The following is a 24,648-nucleotide window of genomic DNA, read 5'->3' on the forward strand; positions in this document are numbered from 1 at the left end:
ATTGCAGGTGGGCACGACTAAACAGATTTCCATAAGTTCCAATACATAAGCAGACACACTGTAAATGACATGAAAGTGTATGACAACAGCAAAGAGAAGAATATGCCAAACATTATAGTGCAAGAACACAATCCTGTTTGATTGTACTGTGGATCTCAAAAGGTTCTGATGGTGCCCCATTATAGATGCTTTTACCCATCATGTTATCATGAAAAGAAGAGATCACAATGAGCAAATTCGTCAGGCACGCAATTTTCTTCAGCAGCTCATTGGACCACCTCTGCTCATGTGGTTGAATGCTTTGGTGAGACTGATGAAGGCAATATATATTGGTGTCCTTTATTCAAAGCAATTTTCTTGTAGCTGCTGTACTGAAAAGATAATGTCAATTGTGGTTCTTCTAGTTCTGAAACCACACTGGGATTTGGGATATAGTCTGACAACAGCAATGCAGGCAAATACCTTTCCCAACATGTTCAGCAATGATATAGGGAAAAAGGTTTGCAATTGTAGAGTGGGACATAATGGTTTCCAAGCTTCTGTGATCATGGAATAGAATCAAGGAAGACAACTTATTCAAGTTGAATAATTATTTTCATTTTCCTTATATTAACAAATGCAAAATCTTCAGGAATTTTTGGCTCATATTTGGGCCCTTGGAAGCTGCTGACAATTTGAGGGAGGGAAGTTGAAAAATTTGGTTGAAATCAGGAAGTTATCCTATTTCAAGAAAACGATGCCAAAGCCATGGAGTTGGTCCATACAGGTCTACTAAGGTGATATCAGAGGCATATGAGGCTTTAGTTATCGGAGGAGACCAAAGAGAGGGTTAAGAGGAAATTTGACACAGATGCTCAAAACTGAGAGCAATTTTGATTATGCACATTGCATAAAACAAACCCAAAAATAGCATTGTAAAGTTTATCTTTTAATGTAGTACATTCAAAACGGCAAACTTCGGGGGATAGCTAGCATCCAAAGTCAGAAACATCACTCGCCACTTGAATCATCTTTTTTCCCCTGGGTCTTGACCTCAAACACTGTAGTTTGTATTAGTTTCTTTCTTAACTGCCAGCATCCTGTGTGAAATTATCTTGGGCAATCACTATTCAGTTCCTAATGACTATCAGTTCACAATATGAGCATGTCTATAATTTAGCAATAAATCAAGATTTAAGGGAAAGACCTTCACAAGGCAGCAAGGAATTGGAATTAACAGCAACCTAAACAGCACATCCAAAGAACAAAAAAAAACCTTGAAATTTGGCTTGTCAAGGTCACGAGCAGGAGATTGTGTGGGATATCGAAACATTATTAATGTATTTGGGAGCAATATTGAGGTGCGATTATTACATGACTATGGCTCTCAAACTGGGTTCTGCAGAGACTTGCCAGGATGTTGGCAAAACAATGGGAGACTTGAGTGGAAGGCAGGAGTGGAGTACAGCCACCACAAGTGCTGCAGAGTGGGCGAACTGTTTCACTCAGGTGGAGAGGGTACAAGAATAGGTAGACCTCTGCGGTGTGATGTAGGCAGAATCATCTCACAGATATCTGATATCTATAGGGAAATTTCTGTTTTCTTGGTAATATTAAAACGCACTCTACATGCAGTATTTTCATTTGCTGAGTATCATATAATATGTAATTTAGATGGATCTGTGATTATTACTCGATTTGAAAAGGGATTTTGCAACCAAAAAGGTTTGAGAGCTATTGTCAGCGGGACTCAAGTGATCAGGGATAGTCCAGTGGTTGGGGAGGCGGGGGTTGGGGGCGGTTGGGTTGGTTGAGACGGTAATTAAGTAGTCGAGGGCAGTACTGGTTAGTGGGTTGGATCAGAGGGTAGTTGAGTAGTTTTGGTAGTCAGGTTAGGTTGGAGGGGGTTAGTCAGATTAATTTGGATTTGAGGGGTAGTTGAATTGCCCCTCAGGAGAGTAGTCGGGTGGTTGGGGGCGAGCTGGTTTGTCGGAAGGTTGTGGGGGAGGGGAGATGGTTGAATCGAGGTGAATTGGTTGTGGAGTTACCTAGTTATTACACCATGTTTTAAACTATATAACGTTTCCTAGGTCAGTATCCAGGTAAGTCTTCCCTATCTGGCCTTAGCGTCTGCCCCAAGCTCAGTATGGGAATTGACGGTGGAAAATCCCAGGCAGCAGGAAATCAACCCATCAAAAGTTTAAACTTCCTGGGAAATTTCCATGTATATAGGAACAGAAGAGCAGGAGTGGGCCATTTAGCCCATTGAGCCTGCTCCGCCATTCATAGAGTCATAGAGGTTTACAGCATGGAAACAGGCCCTTCGGCCCAACTTGTCCATGCCACTTTTTTTTTAAACCCCTAAGCTAATCCCAATTGCCCGCATTTGGCCCATATCCCTCTATACTCATCTTACCCATGTAACTGTCTAAATGCTGTTTAATAGACAAAATTGTACCCGCCTCTACTACTACCTCTGGTAGCTTGTTCCAGACACTCACCACCATTGAATCCCCCACTATCAACATCCTGGAGGTTACCATTGACCAGAAACTGAACTGGACCAGCCATATAAGTACTATGGCTCCAAGAACAGGTCAGAGATGGGCATTCTGTGGTGTGTAATTCACCTCGTGACCCCCCCCAAAGCATAACCACCATCTGCAAGGTTAAAATCAGGAGTGTGATAAAATGCTCTCCATCTGCCAAAATGAGGGCAGCTCCAACAACACTCATGAAGACCAGATGTCATCGGACCAGAAGTAAGCCATTCAGCCCATCAAGTCTGCTCTACTATTCAGTGACATCATGACTTTTCTGATGTGATAATCCACAACTCCACTTTTCCATAAGACTGTGACACTAACCTGGACAAAGCAACCCTCTTGAGTGATACTCCATCCACCATTTTCAACATGCACTCCCTCCACCACGGATACACTGTGGCAGTAGTGTGTGTCATTTACAAGATGCATTGCAGCAACTCACCGAGGTCCCTTTGATGGCACCTTCCAAACATGCAACCACTACCATCTAGATGGATAGTGGTGGTAAATGCGGATCATCACCACCTGGAGTCTTAGAAAACTACTCTATGACATTTGACCACCAAATCTGTTTTTTCTCCACATTAGCCAGCTTATCTAAGACCACTCACACCTGCTTGCTACACAGAATAGTTATGGCACAGAGGAAGCCCGATTGGCACATAGGGTCCATGTCAGTTCTCATTCAGCAAGACCAACATAGCTAATCCCACTCCTCTGTAGCCCTGCAAATATTTCAGTCTAATTCCCTTGCAAAAGCTACAATTGGATCTGCATCTACTACACTATCAGGCAGTGCATTCTGAATCCTAACTACCCATTGCATAAAAAAGGTTTTACCTCATGTCACCTTTGAATCACCAGCTTCCTTCTGTCTACTCTGTCTAGATCCCTCTTCGTTTTGAATATATCCATCAAAGGTCCTTCTCATCTCTATGGAGAACAATGTCAGCTTCTTCAATCTAATGCATATGACAGAAGTCCCTTATCCCCGGAAACACTCTGGACCCTCACTAAAGTCTTCAAACTCTTCCAGACGTGCAATGTCCAGAATTGGACATAATGCTCCACTTGAGGCAGTAACCAGTTTTTCTTTAATAAAGATTGACCATAATTTCCTTACTTTTCTAGTCTATGCCTCTGCCTATAAGATCCCTCATGTTTTCAACCTATCCGTCCACCTTCAACAATTTGTGCATGTCTCTGTTTCTGTTCCTCCTTTCGAACTGAATACTTTATTTTATATCAACTCCTCATTATTCTTCCTGACAAAATGTATTGTTTCACACTTCATTGCAGTAAATTTCATTTGCCGCAGGTCTGGCCATTCCAACAGTCTGTCCACATTACCTTAAAGTCTATCACTATCTTCTTAACAATACTCTTTAATATTTATTCTTCAAGTAACTATTTCAGGTACCTTCAAAAGAACTTTTGAACTCTGCTTCAATAATTCTATATTGTAAAACTGATTCCACCAACATGTCTCCTGTTGCACCAGAAGCCCAAACATTCTAGACACTGCTACACAAACATCAAACATGCCTATCCTCTCAATCACCCGCCCACACTCTGGCAAAGCAGATCACAAGGCTGTGCTCCTGCTCCAGGCTTACAAGCAAAAACTGAAACGGGAGAATCCGACAGAGAAAGTTGTGCAATGTTTGTCTGAGGAATTGGACGATCTCCTACCGGACTGATTTGAGTTAGTGGACTGGTTAATATTTACGAACTCAGCGACCAACCTGAATGAGTACGTCACTACAGTAACTGACTTCATTCGTAAGTGTGTAGAAGGCAGTGCACCAAAGAAGCAAATCCATGTGTTTCCCAACCGAAACCATGGATGAACAGGGATATCCATTGCTTGCTGAAGTCCAGGTCTGAGGCGTTCAAGTCAGGTGACCCTGACTTATACAAGAAAGTAATAAGTCTCACAACACCAGGTTAAAGTCCAACAGGTTTATTTGGTAGCACAAGCCACTAGCTTTCGGAGCACTGCCCCTTCATCAGATGAGTGGGAGTTCTGTTCACAAACAGGGCATATAAAGATACAAACTCAATCTACAAAATAATGGTTGGAATGCGAGTCTTTACAGGTAATCAAGTCTTAAAGGTACAGACAATGTGAGTGGAGAGAGGGTTAAGCATAGGTTAAAGAGATGTGTATTGTCTTCAGCCAGGACAGTTTGTGAGATTTTGCAAGCCCGGGCAAGTCGTGGGGGTTACAGATAGTGTGACATGAACCCAAGATCCCGGTTGAGGCCGGTTGGGCTTGCAAAATCTCACAAACTGTCCTGGCTGGAGACAATACACATCTCTTTAACCTGTGCTTAATCCTCTCTCCACTCATATTGTCTGTACCTTTAAGACTCGCATTCCAACCATTATTTTGTAAATTGAGTTTGTGTCTTTATATGCCTTGTTTGTGAACAGAACTCCCACTCACCTGATGAAGGAGCAGCGCTCTGAAAGCTTGTGGCTTGTGCTACCAAATAAACCTGTTGGACTTTAACCTGGTGTTGTGAGACTTCTTACTGTGCTTACCCCAGTCCAATGCTGGCATCTCCACATCATGGCTATACAAGAAACCCAGATACATTTACGGAGATCCAGCAAAGATGCCAAAAGACAGTACTGGGCCAGGCTCAAGACCCAGGCCAGCCACATGGATTCCCACCGACCACGGCAAGGTCTGCAAGACATAACAGGCTACAGCAAGAAGGCATGTAAAATCACCGGAACCAGTGCACCCTGGATGAGCGCTCAGGTGCTACGTGGACCAGCCGACGGGGATATTCACAGACATCTTTAATCTCTCTTTACACCAATCTGAGATCCCTATCTGCTTCAAGAAGACAACCATCATCTCTGTACAAAAGAAAAACCAAGCAGCTTAATGACCATCATCTGGTGGCTCTGGCATTTATCATTATGAAGTGCTTCGAAAGGTTAGTCATGGCATGAATCAATTCTGGCCTCCCAAATTGCCTGGATCCACTAGAGTTCACCTATTGCTGCAACAGATTATTGTCGTCACACCAGTTCACCAGATTCTCTATTTCCTCATTGTTTGAGATCTGTTCCACTACAGTGGAGTCATCAGCAAACTTAAAAATCAAGTTGGAGGGGAATTTGGCCGCACAGTCATAGGTGTGTATAAGGACTATAGTAAGGGGCTGAGGACACAGCCTTGTGGAGCACCAGTGTTGAGGATGATCGTGGAGTTTGTGCTGTTGCCTATCCTTACTGATTGCAGTCTGTGCGTTAGGAAATCTAGGATCCAGTCGCAGAGGGAGGAGCTGAGCCCCAGGCCATGGAGTTTGGAGAAGAGTTTTGTAGGAATAATGGTGTTGAAGGCTGAGCTGTAGTCAATAAATAGGAGTCTGACATAGATGTCTTTGTTATCCAAGTGTACCAGGGTTGAGTGTAGGGCCAGGGAGATGGAGTCTGCTGTGGACCTGTTGTGATCTCTTAGTGTACCAAGATGTGTAGGTTAGGAAGATTAGCAGGGTAAATACTTGGGGTTATAAGGATAGGACCTGTGTGGGATTGATGCCAATGCAGACTCGATGGGCTGAATGGCCTCCTTCTGCACTGTAAGGATTCTATGATTCTATTGTAGGGATTCTATCTCTGACTAATTTACCATATCGCACACTTAACCATGAGTACTTATGTCATGTTTCCCATCAGCCCTTGTGAAGAAAATCCTATTCTTTCTTCATAACTACAGTGTCTCATAACTGATGGGTAAAGTTGGCATAGTCCCCGATGACCAGAAGCTGCTCTCACTTTTGAGGATCACTACACTTCAGGCGAGGAGCAAGGTTGAGAAAATGGGCCTTCATGAATAACCTCAGCCGGTATGGGAATTGAACCCATGCTGTTGGTATCATGAACCAGCTGTCCAGCCAACTGAGCTACACCGACTCCTCATAACTAATACCATCCCAGTGAATCTGCATTGCACCTTTTCTATGACCTTTACATCTGTACTGAAATGGAGTAGGAAAAACTGTACACAATTCACTCGCTGCAATAAGTTGGGACATTTGATCCATTGACACTTGATGGAACATTTGGGAGAATTTTATAACTTATTTGGAGTAAAGTCCAATGCCACAGCTTAGATGCAAGTTAGAATATTCCATATCAGTGAAAATTTCAATTTTTACTTTTACAGTGGAGCTGGGCTTTTGATTTAAAAACAAAATGTTGAAAACCAATCTGATCCAGAGTTGCTTGAAGCAACTCTAAAACATTGCACGTCTATATAATACCTCTAGCTCTTGTTCCTTTACTTTCTGAAGTAGTATCTGTAAGCACTTTGTGAAGTCGGTGAAGTCCTGATCCGGTGTATCAATGATTTCACACTTCTAGAAAAATGAATGGAGAGATTATTGAAGACAACAAAATAGACTAATATCCTATATATTTTGCCTCCACAATAAAATGCAATGACAGGCTCTCTTCCGTGGCTTAGTCGGCTTAATAAATTAAAACAGTAAGTTATCTTTCAGGTATGTCAGGAGAAGAACTGGGCAAAGCACAGATGTTTTCCCACGATGAAAAGCTGTATTTAGATTATCCCATGGGCAGCTTTTGTCACTTGCTCGTGACTGGTTATCCAACAGAATTCCCACCTCAACCTATCCAAATGTAAATTACAAAATAATAAAAAGATACGGGCCTTGATTTCAACTCTGGGCTAATTTTGCGAGTGTAGGCAGTGGTGTTGGAAACTCACACACTGCTGGTTTTTGTTCATTCCCATTTCAACTCCTATGAGTTAAATCCTGCTGGCTGACTTCCCATCTGTTTTCAGTCGCAGCCAAAAATCCAGCAAGCCAGTCAATAAGAGCAAGGAACTAATGGGATCAGTTATTGAGGCCTTGTGTGTATGTCTTATTATTGGGAAAGGAGTGATGAAAGGCTCATGCATGATGAGGGAAGTCTAAGTCTATCTCATGAGGCCCAGCAAAGTATTCCTGCTCTGTTTAGCCCCAAAAGGAAAGTTAAAATAAAAATTAACAAAACTTAGCTTTTTGGGCTCCGTCTGCTTCCCCACTAAATTGACTCCAGTTGAAAAAAGATCAAAAATTCCAACATAGAGTGTTAGCGTGAATGAGTTCAGAGGAATCACTCCACACTCAGGTCTGTTTCAGGCGTCAAACGGTTTATTGAGCTCTCACACCAGCGGGGAGAAGTCACAGGATAAGCCCAAATACAACTCCATTGAGGCAAAGAAAATCATCAACTTTTACACAGTTACTCGGCCCATCTCAGCCGATTCTGAGGTCTATTGATTACATACGTTATCCCCTTGATCCAATTGAAGTGACTATTAGTAATGGTAGGGGTGTGTGAGTGGCCAGCCTTGGTGACGAATAGCTAGTTCATCATTTATGGCCTTAGGTGGGATTAATGGGTATCTCTGCTCAGCAGGTCATTATCGCCTCCTGTTCCTGTCCCTGGCTTGGGTCATGAATATCTAACTATCCTTTGAGTCAGGGTGGCCTTATCTCTCCACCTAGCCATGTAGAATTACATCCTCCCTGCATTTACTAAATAGTGGTCCCTATTTGAATGCAACTTGAGTGAAATGTATCACCCTGTTCTCACTAGATTAAAGCAACCAACATATGCTATCGTCAGCAGGAGAGAATCGTGAATAAATCACTCAATGGTCAGGGCTGGGCCTCGCATCAAACGGTTTATTACACCAGTGGGGAGATGGTCTCTGTTAAAGCCCCGCACCTCTCTCTGTCGAACAAAGAAAAAACATCCATTCTTATATATTTTCTAAACATCTACACAGTCCATCCTGGCTGGACATCATCCAATATTATCTATTTATAGATTACATACATCAAGTTACATAGCCATTGAAATCCAACATTACGTAAGATAGGTTTGTGCATGATCAGCTCATGGTGTCATGCATCACGTTTCATGGAACCTCATTAGTGTTATCTTCTACCCCACCTCCCCACCCCCCATCCCCATCTGGAGTCCTTGAGTCTACAGTGTTCCTTGTTCTATGGGCCTCCTTATCACTGTCTGTGAATACCTTTCTTCATCTTATGTGTCTGGTTTCCATTAGAGATGATGTGGGATGATTATTCTGTAAATTGAGTTTGTGTATTTATATGCCCTGTTTGTGAATAGAACTCCCACTCACCTGACGAAGGGGCAGCGCTCCGAAAGCTAGTGGCGTTTGCTACCAAATAAACCTGTTAGACTTTAACCCGGTGTTGTGAGACTTCTTACTGTGTTTTCCACTAGAGACCCAAGACCATCAGCTCGTACCAGCTACTGTTATTTCGACGAACATTCCTCCTGTCTGTGGTAACTGTCTCTGCTGTTTCCACAAGCTTGCATTCTGAGGTGTGATTTACCCAGCTAATTGTGTTCAGAAATATGGCAACTCAGCAGGCAGCCATTTTGTGTCATTTAGTATTCTGAGCCTCTGTTAACCTGATGGAGGCTGTCCTTTATGATTGCATAGTGGTTCTTAGATTATACTTTCACACAAAGTCAGGTTTATACAGCATCTATCCTTAGAAATATACTTTTGACAGGCACCTGAGCAAGGGTACTATTTCTCTCTAAACCTTCCTTCAACACTATCTTCCCTGACCTTATCATGTTATGTCCTCCAGCTGGGGCACACATGCTTTGTTGGGAGATTTTGGCATGACTCTGTAGTTTTGTTCTACCCTTGTAGTTTGATATATTCACCAGAAGCCCCTACTGATCAAGTAATCAGACCCTAGCTTGACCTTACAACCACTCACTATGGTATTGGGTTATTTAACACTCAGCTTTCGTCAAACAGTTTAAGATATTTATATTGTTTGATACAGCAGCTCGTCACCCTCCAGTGTTTCACACATAAATTCTGGAGGATTTTATAATTATACATTCAATATACTTGTAGGGGCCTGAAAAAAAGGATAAATGAAAGAAAAATGAAAAGAGTGTGTTTTCTTGAAATATGGGTAAATTTAATGAAAAAGACATTTACCATTGTTCTTTGTTTTCTTGTGAGTTTCAATATCCTGTTTACTGGGCCCAATACCGTGAACAGATACTGTTTGTTTGAGTGATGTAAGCTAAGCCAATCCATTTTCTAGAGAGCTGCACTTTAAGCCAATCAGATTACTTAGGGGGAGGGAAAAAGAAAAACGGCGGGAGGCAGAGGAAGCTGCAGTGGGGAGACACACGTGGGGAAGAGGAGCTGTTTCCATGCGGTAAAAAACCCAGTTTTAACATTGAGGCAAATAATATTTGTAGACTAACATACTTCACAGTATGGGCACAAATATTACTGTGCAGTTAGAGCTTGTGTTTGTCGCAGTTGAGTAACTCGTTTTTTCCAGTTTGAAGTGAAAGGCAGCAAGGTTTAGTCCTGTTTGTTGTTTTCATTACTGTTGAGAAAAAGTGTACAGCGCATCGTCTTGTACTCTCAAGCGTGGACGTTTCTGCTAGAAACTGCCGGTGGGATGAGTGCATGGAGGGTGCTCTGAAGGTCTGGATCAAAGGTCTTGATTAGTCTGTTGAGTTGGCGGGTGTGTTCTTTGGTCGGATCTGCGGGTAACTGTCTGTAGTGTTCCTTCTAGTTCAGCTGTTGGTACGCTTCTTTGCAGTAATCCGTTCTGTTCAGTATGACGGTGGCTCCTCCTTTGTCTGCTGGTTTGATGACAATGTTGCAGTTGGTCTTGAGAGCACGGATGGCATTTTGTTGTGCTTGGGTGACGTTCGGGGCTGTCTTGTGAGTGCGGCTGATGAATCTGGCATTGACACACCTCCTGACGGCTTGGGCGTACATGTCGAGTCGAGGGCAGCGGCCTTCCAGAGGAGTCCAATTCGACTCTTGCCTCTTCGGTTGCTGCACCGCGGATCTCTCTGTTGGCTGTTCCGGTTCATTGGCTGTCTCATTGGGTACAATCCCAGAGGTGAGGAGAGAGTGACAGCCTTTGACTTCAAGGCAGCATTTGACTGAGTTGGCATCAAGGAGTCCTGGGATAATTGATATCAATGGGAATCAGGGGCAAACTCTCCACTGGCTGGCACATAAAGAAAGATAGTTGTGGTGATTGAAGACCAACCATTTCAGCCCAGGACATACTGCAGGAGTTCCATTGAACGGTGATCAAGGGACAATCGTTTTCAGCTGCTTCATCAATGACCTTCCCTTCATCATAAGATCAGAATCACGCCACACAAGTGGCAGGCAATGACCATCTCCAACAAGAGAGAATCTAGCCATCTCCTCTTGACATTCAATAATATTACCTTCACTGAATCCCATTTTATCAACATCCTGAGGTTTATCATTAGCCAGAATCTGACCAGGACCAGCCATATAAAGACAATGGATACAAAAGCAGGTCAAAGAATGGGAATTCTGCAGCTAGTAACTCACCTTCAGACTCCCCAAAGCCTGGTCAACATCTACAAGGCACAAGTCAGGAGTGTAATGAATACTCTCCACTTGCCTGAATGACTGTAGTTCCAAGAACACTCAAGAGGCTTGACACCATTCAACACAAAACAGCCCACCCACTTCCTACAAGATGCACTGCAGCAACCTGCCAAGGCTTCTTTTGACAGCAGCTCCCAAACCTGTGACCTCCAACACCTAGAAGGGAAAAGTCAGCAGTCACATAGGAACACCGCCATCTGCAAGTTCCCCTCCAGGTCACACACTATCCTGGCTTGGAATTATATCGCTGTTCTTTCAGTGTCACTGACTCAAAATTATAAAATCAGAACTTGTTGTGCATTCCTTCTGAATGACATGGTGAAACAGCCTGGCAATAAGATTAAATAAAGGTACGACATGGTGAACAGTCAAAGATTGTATAACATGGCATGAGATGACTCACAGTACCATCATTGAGATATATGCTTGGAAATATTTACCAAAATATAAAATAGTTAGGAATCTCAACTAGATCTGTAAATGTCAAACGATGGGATATATTACAGGCACTATGGATGGGATTCTTAAAAAAAAAATCTAAGTGTCAAATTCATGTAAAAACAGGAGTAAATCCTGCTAGTTTTTTCAGCGGAACTTTCAAAATGTGCATCACAGAGTGCACTAGCGTGAATCTCATTAAAAATCAGTGGGCGGGGCCTATCCCCGCTGGAAAGGCTGCCAGCATAGCCCATATGAAAAGCATATGTCATAAATGACATGAGATGATTCTCAACATGCTGGTCAGACCGGAGAAGGTTGATATTGCAGCGTCATGATTGCACAGGAAAGCTTTGAAGACACAGTGCTCGGATTGTCCTCAAATAAAGAGCTGGTCAGCAGGTGATATCTCGTGGTGAGATTGCAGTGCAGAACCTGTCAGTTCACTGAATGGGACCCCATTTTGAGAGGACCAGCAGCGGGTTAGTTCCATTAGGAAAGGTGAGTAACAATGGTGTGGGTCAGATGGATAACAAATGAGGGAGGGTCGAACAAAAAAAACCAAATAAAATGCAGAAAATTGAGCCAGGAAAGGTTGTGATTAAACGGGTGGAGCTTTGGAAAAGGATGTGAAAGTGGCCACTGTGGCACTCATTCCAGGTACTATTGGTGGGATATTGTCTAAATGTCCACAGAATTCCGCAGTTTAAATTGGGATGCAGCTGACCTACTTTCCAATTCAAAATGTTTAAACAGCGTACCGAGTTATGGTTTCTTGATTCAGGTGTGCCTGAACCAGGCAAGAAAGCCATAAAAATTCACCGGGCAATCGGGAATGAAGATCCGCACAGTCTGAACAAGTCAGGACTTACAGAAGGTGAGCCAAAGAATCTTCAAAAGATATGGACTACATTGGAAAACTGATTCAGAACCAGGTTAAACTTCCATATTTATCGACAAGAGTTGGTGTCATCTCCACAACAACCTATTGAATCCATAAACCACTTTGTCAGCAGACGCAGCACAAAGGGTATGTATTGATTTTTCAAGCAGAGTTAACAGATAGAATTGTTGTGTTGCCGATCGCATCCACTCCCATGGAAGTGTTCCAGAAAGATCTGCTAGACAAGGTCAAAATGTATAACATTCTAGAACTATTCAAGGATGGAAGTAAGCACAGATTTAAAGTGATTTGCAAAAGAAGCTAATGTGGTGAGAGAAAAAACATTTTCACAACGAATGGTTCAGGTCTGGAACACAGTGGCTCGAAGTGAGGTGGAGGCAGGTTCAATCGAGGCATTCAAGAGGCCATTAGATGATTACTTGAATAGAGACAATGTGCAGGGTTACAGGGAAAAGGCAGAGGAATATCACTAAGTCATGATGCTCATTTGGAGATCCGGTGCAGACACCAAATGGCCTCGTTCTGCACTGTAACAATTCTGTGATTCTTACAAACATAGAAACTTGGAAAATAGGAGCAGGAAGAGGCAATTTGGCCCTTGGAGCCTGCTCCACCATTCATTATGATCATGGCTGATCATCCAACTCAGTAGCCTGATCCCACCTTCCCCCCCCATATCTTTTGATCCCCTTTTGCCTCAAGTATTTAACTACTTCTTGAAAATACTCAACGTTTTGGCCTCAGCTATTTTCTGTGGCAATGAATTCCATAGGCTGACCACTCTCTGGATGAAGAAATTTCTCCTCATCTCCACCCTGTAAACGCTTTACCCTATATCCTCAGACTGTGACCCCTGGTTCTGAACACCCCCACTTTCAGGAACGTCCTTATTCCATCGACCTGTCTAGTCATGTTCAAATTTTATAGGTTTCTATGAGATACCTCTGAACTCCAGCAAATACAATCCTAACCAACTCAATCTCTCATCATACGTCAGTCCTGCCATCCCAGGAATCAATGTGGTAAACCTTCCCTGCACTCCCTCTGGAGCAAACATCCTTCCTCAGGTGAGGAGACCAAAACTGCACACAATATTCCAAGTGTGGCTTTACCAAAGTCCTGCATCATTGCATCAAGACATCCCTGCTCCTGTACTCAAATCCTCTCGCTATGAAGACCAATTTACCATTTGCCTTTTTTACTGTCTGCTGCACTTGCATTCCTACCTTCAGTGACTGATGTACGAGGACACCCAGATCGCACTGCACATTCCCCTCCCTTAATTTATGGCCATTCACATAGTGATCTGCCTTTCTGTATTTGCTGCCAAAGTGGATAGCCTCACATTTATCCAAATGATATTGCATATGCCAATCATTTGCCCACTCACTCAACATGTCCAAATCACAATGAAGGATCTGGGCATCCTCCTCATAGCCCCCCTCCCCACCCAGCTTTGTGTCATCTGCAAACTTCAAAATATTACATTTAGTTTCCTCATCTAATGAATGATTCAAAGAAGTACAGAGCAATCCTCACAGGCCAACAAAGCTTACATGTCTCAAGAACAGCCCTAATTCCTGACGTACTCATTACAACACTTAAACCTAGCAAGGCAAATGGAAACTGTGGCCTTCTGCATGCACCAAGGAAATGCCTAGCTTTCCAGCAAAGCATGTGGCAAAAAGGGCCATCAGGAGTGGAAGTGCATTAGAGTAAAGGTTGATGCATCTATAAAGAGCTGTGCACTGACTGAAATTGACTGTACACAACCTGTACCTTCAAACAATAAGAATGACAATCTGGTATCCCCTCAAAAACATATACAGTAAGTGACTGACAAACCAAAACATGACGATAATATGCATCACGAGCAGTCTTATGAAAAACGCAGAAGCCGTCACACCATCCAAAGAGTTTGCCAAGGTTCAAATTATCTGCCCAAACAAAGTTAGGAACTACTCGTTCTTTGCCAAGTACCAACATACTACGCCTGCACATTCTAAAAGAGATGTATCCATAAACAAGGATGCCACAGTGAAATCTACTGCTGCAGAACTTTCAGCATAGAGTTGTTTAAGAACGGCCCAATGCAATGTTATTAGGGAAACTGGGAACAAGAAATAAATGGGGGGTCACTAACCATGCCACCCAAATCCAGAGAACAAATGGGACAAAAAGAATTTGGCCAGTTTTTACTAAAATTTACTTCATGAATCTGGGGTCCAGTAATGCACTGGTTATAATACTGTATCAGTAATACAGAGCTCTAGAATAATAAGCGTGAGAATGAGATTTCAAATCCTACCATGGCAGCTTGAGAATTTAAGCACAGTTTTGTTTTATAAAAAGCTGGAAATGGACAGGTGTAATCAGTAAGTGATCATGATGTGAACATAAAGAATTGTAAAAATTCAAATGGTTCCTTCAAGGAATGAAATCTGCTATCCTTACCCAGTTGGCCTATTTATCACTCCAGTCCTGCACAATATGATTGACTCTCAAAGGCTGCCTGAAGTGACAGTTGTAGCAAACCATGACTCTGCAGTTCAAAAAGGCCCCCTACGATCTTCTTAGGAAAACTGAAGATGAATTATAAATCTTCCCAGCAAAGCCCACATCCTGAGAATCAGTGGTCAACATTCTTTTCCTGGAGTTTCTTCTCAAGGGACACTTGTTGATTTCTGAGCTACTTTTTGCTAATACTCGCTTTCATTTTCACTAACTCTTTCATTCGATGATGCAGTCATGTAGTAACATTGCTGTCTGCAGTGACCTTGCCTGCCAATGATTGGGGGATTGGGGAGGGAGAGAAGTGCCCGACTCTGACTGGAGGTGGAGAAGGGGGCTGCTGAGACCTCCGTGATGGATTGGGAGGTGGCTTACTCAGATTATGATTGGGATACCCTTTAAAGATGGGGTCCTGATCTCTATGCAGCTGGGTCTTCCTGGCATGTTGAGGCCCTGCCCCTTGAGACCTCCAGAACTCACTGGTGGACTGGGGAGGAAGGAGCTTACTCAGATTATGATTGGGGCATCCTTTAAAGATGGCACCCTGATCTCTGCAGCTGAGCTTTTTCAGCATGTTGAAAAAGAGGCTAAATGTTTGGGGCAAGAGGGAGTTAAAAGCTATTGCAAAGTCACTTGAGATGGCATCCAAGGCATCACCAAGCCTGCCAGCTGCTGCCACCTGGCTCACCAAATGCAGGACAGTGACTTCCCTGGCTATGGTGTATTCTTTGAAACAGCAGGAATGGATGGTGTATGGAATCAGTAGGGGAGGGGCCAATGATTGGGGGAAGGGGCCGATGATCTGGGGGGGGGTTATAGTGGGGGAGAAGGTGGCCAAGATTTGGGGGAGGGGATAGAGAAATGACAAATCAGATCGGAGGTGGGGTGGGGACCCACCTCCAGACCTCAATGGTGGGGGAAACGTTTACTCAGGTTATGATGGTGCCCTGATCTCTGTGCAGCTGGGTATGATGGCATGAATCACGTCCCATTGATTTTTTTTTTTGCAGAATGTCGTAAGATCTGGAGAGAAAACCAACCAGTTTCTCTGGAAAGAAACATACCGGTTTTCTCGCCGGAAACAACACTTTGCCATTTTTTGGGAAAATTCTGCCCATATTTTCAATTGTAGGTTGTGTCCCCATTTTCAGTTTGTGAGGCCATTATTCTGTTTTCTGCAATCTGATGGATTTTTGTTAACTTTTCACATTATATAATCATCCGTTCTTAGGGCTTCTGTTCAAAAAGCATGTGACTTTCCAGTTTTTAAAATTCCATTGTTAGGGTATAAGAAATCCAATTTTATTAAAAAGCAGCACCCTATGTTTTTCTCAGCACTATGCTATGAATTTATCACTGGCACAATATATCCTCTCATTTACAAAGATCAAGCGCAAAAGGTATTAATTATGATTAGTAACAAATTAATTGTATATCTTAAGTTTCATCTGACAGGAAAGAACCATATAGATGAGCCAAAAATAAGGCATTTCATAAGGTAGTTCAAAAGTTACTCAAGAATGTCATGCTTTCATCTGTAATCTTTCTCACCATAGTGATGATCTGGCATTCCAAGTCAGGAGATGTATTTTTAATAAATATATAGGACATAGTAATCAATGCCGGCCCTTAAAAATGGTCATTACTATTTTGGTGAACTGACAAATTATTAATGACAAATTAGATTCATGACCAAATTCATTGAGAGGAAAAATTCAAAGCAAGCAGTAGCATAAATACTGTTTTTTTATTGATTCATGAGACATGGGCGTCACTGGCTGGCCAGCATTTATTGCCCATCCCTAGTTGCCTGAGGGCATTTTAAGAGTCAACCACGTTGCTGTGGCTCTGAAGTCACATGTCAACCAGACTATGGTTTTCTTCCCGAAAGGACATTGGTGAACCAGATGGGTTTTTTCGACAATCAATAATGGTTTCATGGTCATCATTAGATTCTTAATTCCAGATTATTTTTTATGGAATTCAAATTCCACCAGCTGCTGAGGTGGGATTTGAACCTGGGTCCCCAGAACATTAGCTGGGTTTCTGGATTGAAAGCCTAGCGATAATACCGCTCGACCATCACCTCCCCAAAGACCATTCCACTTTAGGTATAATCTAAACCTATGCCGTCTTTTACCTTGACTTTGTAAAACTCCTTTACTTCTGGTTTAATGGAATCAAAATCTCCACTGATGAAATGAGGCAGAAATCTAGAAGAAAAGACAACAGAAACAACCACTTAACATGGACAAACCATTCTCTTCCACAAAAAAATCTGGTGCATAAAAAACTAAATTCAAAGTGACAGATCTGTGGGGAACTAGAATTTTGCACTTGTATTTCTGCTCTATTCAACAAATCTAAAATGTGACCGGGCACCTAAATGATTAAAGTGACATTTTCTTCAGACATTGAAGGCAAAATTACACAAACAAGACATTTTTTGACATTTAATATGAAATAAAACTTTCCTAGGACTGCTGTGAGCTAGACAGAGGTTAGGAATTGTAATTTTAAATTTAAATTAAAGTGTCCTTTAGCGTTAATATGAAATAGAGAATCATTTCCTCATAGAATCCCTACAGTGCAAGAGGAGGGCATTCGGCCCATCAAGCCTGCACCGACAACAATCCCACCCAGGCCCTATTCCTGTAACCCCAAGTATTTTACCCACTAATCCCCCTGACACTAAGGGGCAAGTTAGTATGGACAATCAACCTAACCCGCGCATCTTTGGAGTGTGGGAGGAAACGTGCAAACTCCACACACAGTGATCCAAGCCGGGAATTGAACCCGGGTCCCTGGCGCTGAGAGGCAGCAGTGCTTAACCACGAAGCCACCTCATTTAACAAGTTGCATTGTAAATTTTAAGAATTACAATACAATCCACTGCCACTTAGTGCAATTTGAAAGACTTGCTGAAATGGATACATTGTCTCGAGCAGTTCAACACAAATATTTTAACATTCAGAATTCATTATTTTTTCACCTAAATAAATACCCAGCGAGCTTTATAAAAGTGTTACAAAGAGGAAATTTGTAAGATTGTTATGTTTTGGGTCTATCTCTTTAATTTAAGGCAAAATGAAAGAATTAAGAGTGTGACCTGTTCTGAATTCTGCAAGCTTGGGTAATTTGGTTATTAAAGCAGAATTTTCCCCCAATTAATTATTGGGAAGATGGAGCCATTGCTTTCAGTCCCCATTCCAAATTCTGTTTCCTAGCTACTGGCTCCATCGCTCTCCCTGGCAATAGTCTGAGCTTAAGCCAGTGTGGCCATAATCTTGGTGTCAACATTTGACCTTGAGATAAGCTTCCAGACACATATTTATGCCATCACTAAGACTGTTTCTGCAGCATCGCCTAACTTCATCCTGAATCAGCTCTGCTGCTGAAACAGCTCATTCATTATGGAGGCACAGTGGCTAGCACTGCTGCCTGATAACGCCAGGAACCCGGGTTCGATTCCCAGCTTGGGTCACTGTCTGTGTGGAGTTTGCACATTCTCCCCCTGTCTGTATGGGTTTCCTCCGGGTGCTCCGGTTTCCTCCCACACTTCAAAGATGTGCGACTTAGGTGGATTGGCCATGATAAATTGTCCATTTATGTCAGGGTTACAGGGATAGGGTCTGGGTGGGATTGTTGTCGGTACAAGCTCAATAGGCCAAATGACCTCCTTCTGCACTGTAGGGATTCTATGCTTTTGTCTTTTTTTAGACTTGACAATTCCAATGTATGACTAGCTGATCTCCGAAATTCTACCCTCCGCAAACTTGAGGTCATCCAAAAATCTGCTGCTCGTCTTAACTTGAAGCAAGACTGGCGTACTCTAACCCTTGTACTCACTAAAGTAAGTCGTTTCCTAAGCAAGCCTAAATGAGTCATGTTACAAGCACAACTAATTATGTTAAGGATTTTTTAGCAAGTGTCACCCAGTCACAGAAACACATCTCGCTGTAGAGGTTTTGCATATTTTCAATGTGTCAACGATGTTCATGATCTTTGACTTTGCTGCTACATTGTATCCACAGGAGCAGGCGGAGAGTAAGGGAGTGTGTTCCTGCATGTGATTTATTTATTTATTTTTCAGTTAAATTTGTGTTAAAAATCGGAGGGTTTTTTTTTCAAAACAGGAAGTAGGCCCAGGAAAAGCCTGGGAAGGTTTTTGGAGGGTTTAAAAGCAGGTCGCACCTTTCAGCGGGCAGCGTTGGGAGTGGGCAGTGGAGTGAGAGCTGACGGGCTTTGGCTCATCGGGCTTCGGCGTAAACAGGCAGAGGTGGGGTAGGTTTAGACAGTTTTTTTTTTCTGTGTCATTGGAAGAAAGGGGGAATTATGATTGTGAGGCCAGTTTGTTGTTCTCAGTGTCTGATGTGGGACGTCCTGCTGTCAGCTAGCCTCCCGGACGTCCATATCTGCGCCAGGTGCGTCGAGCTGCAGCTCCTAAGGGACCGCGTTGGGGAACTGGAACTGCAGCTCAATGACCTTCGTCTCGTTAGGGAGAATGAGGAGGTGATAGATAGGAGTTACAGGCAGGTGGTCACACCGGGGCCACAGGAGACAGACAAGTGGGTCACGGTTAGGAAGGGGAAGGGGAAAGGTCAGGTACTAGAGAGTACCCCAGTGGCTATGCCCCTTAAAAATAAGTACTCCTGTTTAAGTACTGTTGGGGGGAGCAGCCTACCTGGGGGAAGCAACAGTGGCCGTGCCTCCGGCGCAGAGTCCGGCCCGGCAGCTCAGAAGGGGAAGGAAAGGCAGTTAAACATCCAGGGATTCACAACCTATCGAAAAGACAGAGGGGTGGGTAGAGGGGGCGGGGTTGCCTTGTTAATTAGAAATGAAATTAAATCAATAGCACTAAACGACATAGGGTCAGACGATGTGGAGTCTGTGTGGGTAGAGTTGAGGAACCACAAAGGCAAAAAAACCATAATGGGAGTTATGTACAGGCCTCCTGACAGTGGTCAGGACCAGGGGCACAAAATGCACCACGAAATAGAAAGGGCATGTCAGAAAGGCAAGGTCACAGTGATCATGGGGGATTTCAATATGCAGGTGGACTGGGTAAATAATGTTGCCAGTGGACCCAAAGAAAGGGAATTCATTGAATGTTTACAGGATGGCTTTTTGGAACAGCTTGTGATGGAGCCCACGAGGGAACAGGCTATTCTGGACTTAGTGTTATGTAATGAGCCAGACGTGATAAAAGATCTTAAAGTAAGGGAACACTTAGGAAGCAGTGATCATAATATGGTAGAATTCAGTCTGCAATTTGAAAGAAGGAAGGCAGAATCAGATGTGAAGGTTCTACAGTTAAATAAAGGTAATTACAGGCGCATGAGGGAGGAACTGACAAAAATCGACTGGAAGCAGAGCCTAATGGGAAAGACAGTAGAACAGCAATGGCAGGAGTTTCTGGGAGTAATTGAGGACACAGTGCAGAGGTTCATCCCAAACAAAAGAAAGGTTATCAGAGGGGGGATTAGGCAGCCATGGCTGACAAAGGAAGTCAGGGAATGCATCAAGGCAAAAGAGAGAGCCTATAATGTGGCAAAGAGTAGTGGGAAGTCAGAAGATTGGGAAGGCTATAAAAACAAACAGAGGATAACAAAGAGAGAAATAAGGAAGGAGAGGATCAAATATGAAGGTAGGCTAGCCAGTAACATTAGGAATGATAGTAAAAGTTTCTTTAAATACATTAAAAACAAACGGGAGGCAAAAGTAGACATTGGGCCGCTCCAAAATGACGCTGGTAATCTAGTGATGGGAGACAAGGAAATAGCTGAGGAACTTAATAAGTACTTTGCGTCAGTCTTCACAGTAGAAGACATGAGTAATATCCCAACAATTCAGGAAAGTCAGGGGGCAGAGTTGAATATGGTTGCCATCACAAAGGAGAAAGTGCTAGAGAAACTAAAAGGTCTGAAAATTGATAAATCTCCGGGCCCAGATGGGCTACATCCTAGAGTTCTAAAGGAGATAGCTGAAGAAATAGTGGAGGCGTTAGTTATGATCTTTCAAAAGTCACTGGAGTCAGGGAAAGTCCCAGAGGATTGGAAAATCGCTGTTGTAACCCCACTGTTCAAGAAGGGAACAAGAAAAAAGATGGAAAATTATAGGCCAATTAGCCTAACCTCAGTTGTTGGCAAAATTCTAGAATCCATCGTTAAGGATGAGATTTCTAAATTCTTGGAAGTGCAGGGTCGGATTAAGACAAGTCAGCATGGATTTAGTAAGGGGAGGTCGTGCCTGACAAACCTGTTAGAGTTCTTTGAAGAGATAACAAATAGGTTAGACCAAGGAGAGCCAATGGATGTTATCTATCTTGACTTCCAAAAGGCCTTTGACAAGGTGCCTCACGGGAGACTGCTGAGTAAAATAAGGGCCCATGGTATTCGAGGCAAGGTACTAACATGGATTGACGATTGGCTGTCAGACAGAAGGCAGAGAGTTGGGATAAAAGGTTCTTTCTCAGAATGGCAACCGGTGACAAGTGGTGTCCCGCAGGGTTCAGTGTTGGGGCCACAGCTGTTCTCTTTATATATTAACGATCTAGATGACGGGACTGGGAGCATTCTGGCCAAGTTTGCCGATGATACAAAGATAGGTGGAGGGGCAGGTAGTATTGAGGAGGTGGGGAGGCTGCAGAAAGATTTAGACAGTTTAGGAGAGTGGTCCAAGAAGTGGCTGATGAAATTCAACGTGGGCAAGTGCGAGGTTGTACACTTTGGAAAAAAGAATAGAGGCATGGACTATTTTCTAAACGGTGACAAAATTCATAATGCTAAAGTGCAAAGGGACTTGGGAGTCCTAGTCCAGGATTCTCTAAAGGTAAACTTGCAGGTTGAGTCCGTAATTAAGAAAGCAAATGTAATGTTGTCATTTATCTCAAGAGGCTTGGAATACAAAAGCAGGGATGTACTTCTGAGGCTTTATAAAGCACTGGTTAGGCCCCATTTGGAGTACTGTGAGCAATTTTGGGCCCCACACCTCAGGAAGGACATACTGGCACTGGAGCGGGTCCAGCGGAGATTCACACGGATGATCCCAGGAATGGTAGGCCTGACATACGATGAACGTCTGAGGATCGTGGGATTATATTCATTGGAGTTTAGGAGGTTGAGGGGAGATCTGATAGAAACTTACAAGATAATGAACGGCTTAGATAGGATGGACGTAGGGAAGTTGTTTCCATTAACAGGGGAGACTAGGACGCGGGGGCACAGCCTTAGAATAAAAGGGAGTCACTTTAGAACAGAGATGAGGAGAAATTTCTTCAGCCAGAGAGTGGTGGGTCTGTGGAATTCATTGCCACAGAGGGCTGTGGAGGCCGAGACGTTGAGCGTCTTCAAGACAGAAATTGATAAAGTCTTGATTTCTCGAGGAATTAAGGGCTATGGGGAGAGAGCGGGTAAATGGAGTTGAAATCAACCATGATTGAATGGTGGAGTGGACTCGATGGGCCGAATGGCCTTACTTCCGCTCCTATGTCTTATGGTCTTATGGTCTTATGAGCAAACTGACCACAGCACCAAGGTACAGGGAGCCATCCAAGTGGGGGGAGAAACAAAAAATGTTGTAGAAATTGGGGATAGTACACTTTTGGATGCTGTTGGGGGGGACGACTTAGCAGGGATAAGCCATGGGGTACAGGTCACTGGCTCAGAGTCTGTCCTTGTGGCAATGAAGGGAAGGGGGGAGAGGAGTAGAGGATTAAGTCATTGGGGACTCCATAGTTAAAGGGATGGATAGGAGATTCTGCGGGAACGAGAGAGACTCACGGTTGGTGTGTTGCCTCCCAGGAGCCAGAGTCCGCGATGTCTCGGATCGTGTTTTCGATATCCTTAAGGGGGAGGGGGACCAGTCCCAAGTTGTGGTTCACATAGGCACTCAAGACATAGGTAGGAAAAGGGATGGGGATGTAAGGCAGAAATTCAGGGAGTTAGGGTGGAAACTTAGGGCTAGAACAAACAAAGTTGTTATCTCTGGTTTGTTACCCGTGCCACATGATAGTGAGGAGAGGAATAGAGAGAGAGAGCAGTTGAACACGTGGTTACAGGGATGGTGCAGGAGGGAGGGATTCAGATACCTGGACAATTGGGGCTCTTTCTGGGGTAGGTGGGACCTCTACAACCAGGATGGTCTGCACTTGAACCAGAGGGGTACCAATATCTTGGGGGGGAAATTTGCTAATGCTCTTCGGGAGGGTTTAAACGAATTCAGCAGGGGGGTGGGTACCTGAATTGTAGCTCCGGTGTACAGGAGGTTGAGAGTAGTGAGGTCATGGATGAGGTTTCAGAGTCGCAGGAGTGTACTGGCAGGCAGGAAGGCGGTTTGAAGTGTGTATACTTAAAGGCTAGGAGCATCCGGAATAAGGTGGGTGAGCTTGCAGCATGGGTTGGTACCTGGGATTTCGATGTTGTGGCCATCTCGGAGACATGGATAGAGCAGGGACAGGAATGGTTGTTGCAGGTTCCGGGGTTTAGATGTTTCAGTAAGTGCAGGGAAGGTGGTAAAAGAGGGGGAGGTGTGGCATTGTTAGTCAAGGACAGTATTACGGTGGCAGAAAGGACATTTGATGAGGACTCATCTACTGAGGTAGTTTGGGCTGAGGTTAGAAACAGGAAAGGAGAGGTCACCCTGTTGGGAGTTTTTTATAGACCTCCAAAAAGTTCCAGAGATGTAGAGGAAAAGATTGCAAAGATGATTCTGGATAGGAGCGAAAGTAACAGGGTAGTTGTTATGGGGGACTTTAACTTTACAAATATTGACTGGAAAAGCTATAGTTCGAGTACTTTAGAGGGGTCGGTTTTTGTCCAGTGTGTGCAGGAAGGCTTCCTGACGCAGTATGTAGATAGACCAACAAGAGGCCACATTGGATTTGGTACTGGGTAATGAACCAGGCCAGGTGTTAGATTTGGAGGTAGGTGAGCACTTTGGTGACAGTGACCACAATTCGATTACGTTTACTTTAGCAATGGAAAAGGATAGGTATATACCAAAGGGCACGAGTTATAGCTGGGGGAAAGGAAATTATGATGCGATTAGGCGAGATTTAGCTGGCATAGGTTGGGGAAGGAAACTGCAGGGGATGGGCACAATTGTAATGTGGAACTTGTTCAAGGAACAGCTACTACGCGTCCTTGATAAATATGTACCTGTCAGGCAGGGAGGAAACAGACGTGTGAGGGAACCGTGGTTTACTAAGGAGGTTGAATCTCTTGTGAAGAGGAAGAAGGAGACTTATGTTAAGATGAGACGTGAAGGCTCAGTTAGGGCGCTTGAGAGTTACAAGTTAGCCAGGAAGGACCTAAAGAAAGAGTTAAGAAGAGCCAGGAGGGGACATGAGAAGTCTTTGGCAGGTAGGATCAAGGAAAACACTAAAGCTTTCTATAGGTATGTCAGGAGTAAAAGAATGACTAGGGTAAGATTAGGGCCAGTCAAGGACAGGAGTGGGAAGTTGTGCGTGGAGTCTGAAGAGATAGGAGAGGCACTAAATGAATATTTTTCGTCGGTATTCACACTGGAGAGGGACAGTGTTGTTGAGGGGAGTACTGAGATGCAGGCTGTTGGACTGGATGGGATTGATGTTCATAAGGAGGAGGTGTTACCAATTCTGGAAAGGGTAAAAATAGATAAGTCCCCTGGGCCGGATGGGATTTATCCTAGGATTCTCTGGGAGGCTAGAGAGGAGATTGCAGAGCCTTTGGCTTTGATCTTTGATCTTTGTGTCGTCATTGTCCATAGGAACAGTGCCAGAAGACTGGAGGATAGCAAAT

At 43.5% G+C, this 24,648-nt stretch overlaps 1 protein-coding gene across 6 annotated transcripts in view; it reads right to left on the minus strand.

Moving 5' to 3' along the window:
- tpk1 (thiamin pyrophosphokinase 1) overlaps positions 1 to 24,648 on the minus strand; it is a 381,820-nt gene that overhangs the window by 173,816 nt on the left and 183,356 nt on the right. For all 6 annotated transcript variants that reach the window (XM_078236390.1, XM_078236382.1, XM_078236417.1 and 3 more), the window contains 2 exons: positions 17,010 to 17,082; positions 6,809 to 6,904 (listed from right to left, as the gene is read on the minus strand). In XM_078236390.1, the coding sequence (XP_078092516.1) occupies positions 6,809 to 6,904; positions 17,010 to 17,082 (169 nt within the window). The remainder of the gene's footprint in view (positions 1 to 6,808; positions 6,905 to 17,009; positions 17,083 to 24,648) is intronic.

Source organism: Mustelus asterias, chromosome 2, assembly GCF_964213995.1.
Source record: "Mustelus asterias chromosome 2, sMusAst1.hap1.1, whole genome shotgun sequence".
In the NCBI taxonomy this organism is placed as follows: Eukaryota; Metazoa; Chordata; class Chondrichthyes; order Carcharhiniformes; family Triakidae; genus Mustelus; species Mustelus asterias.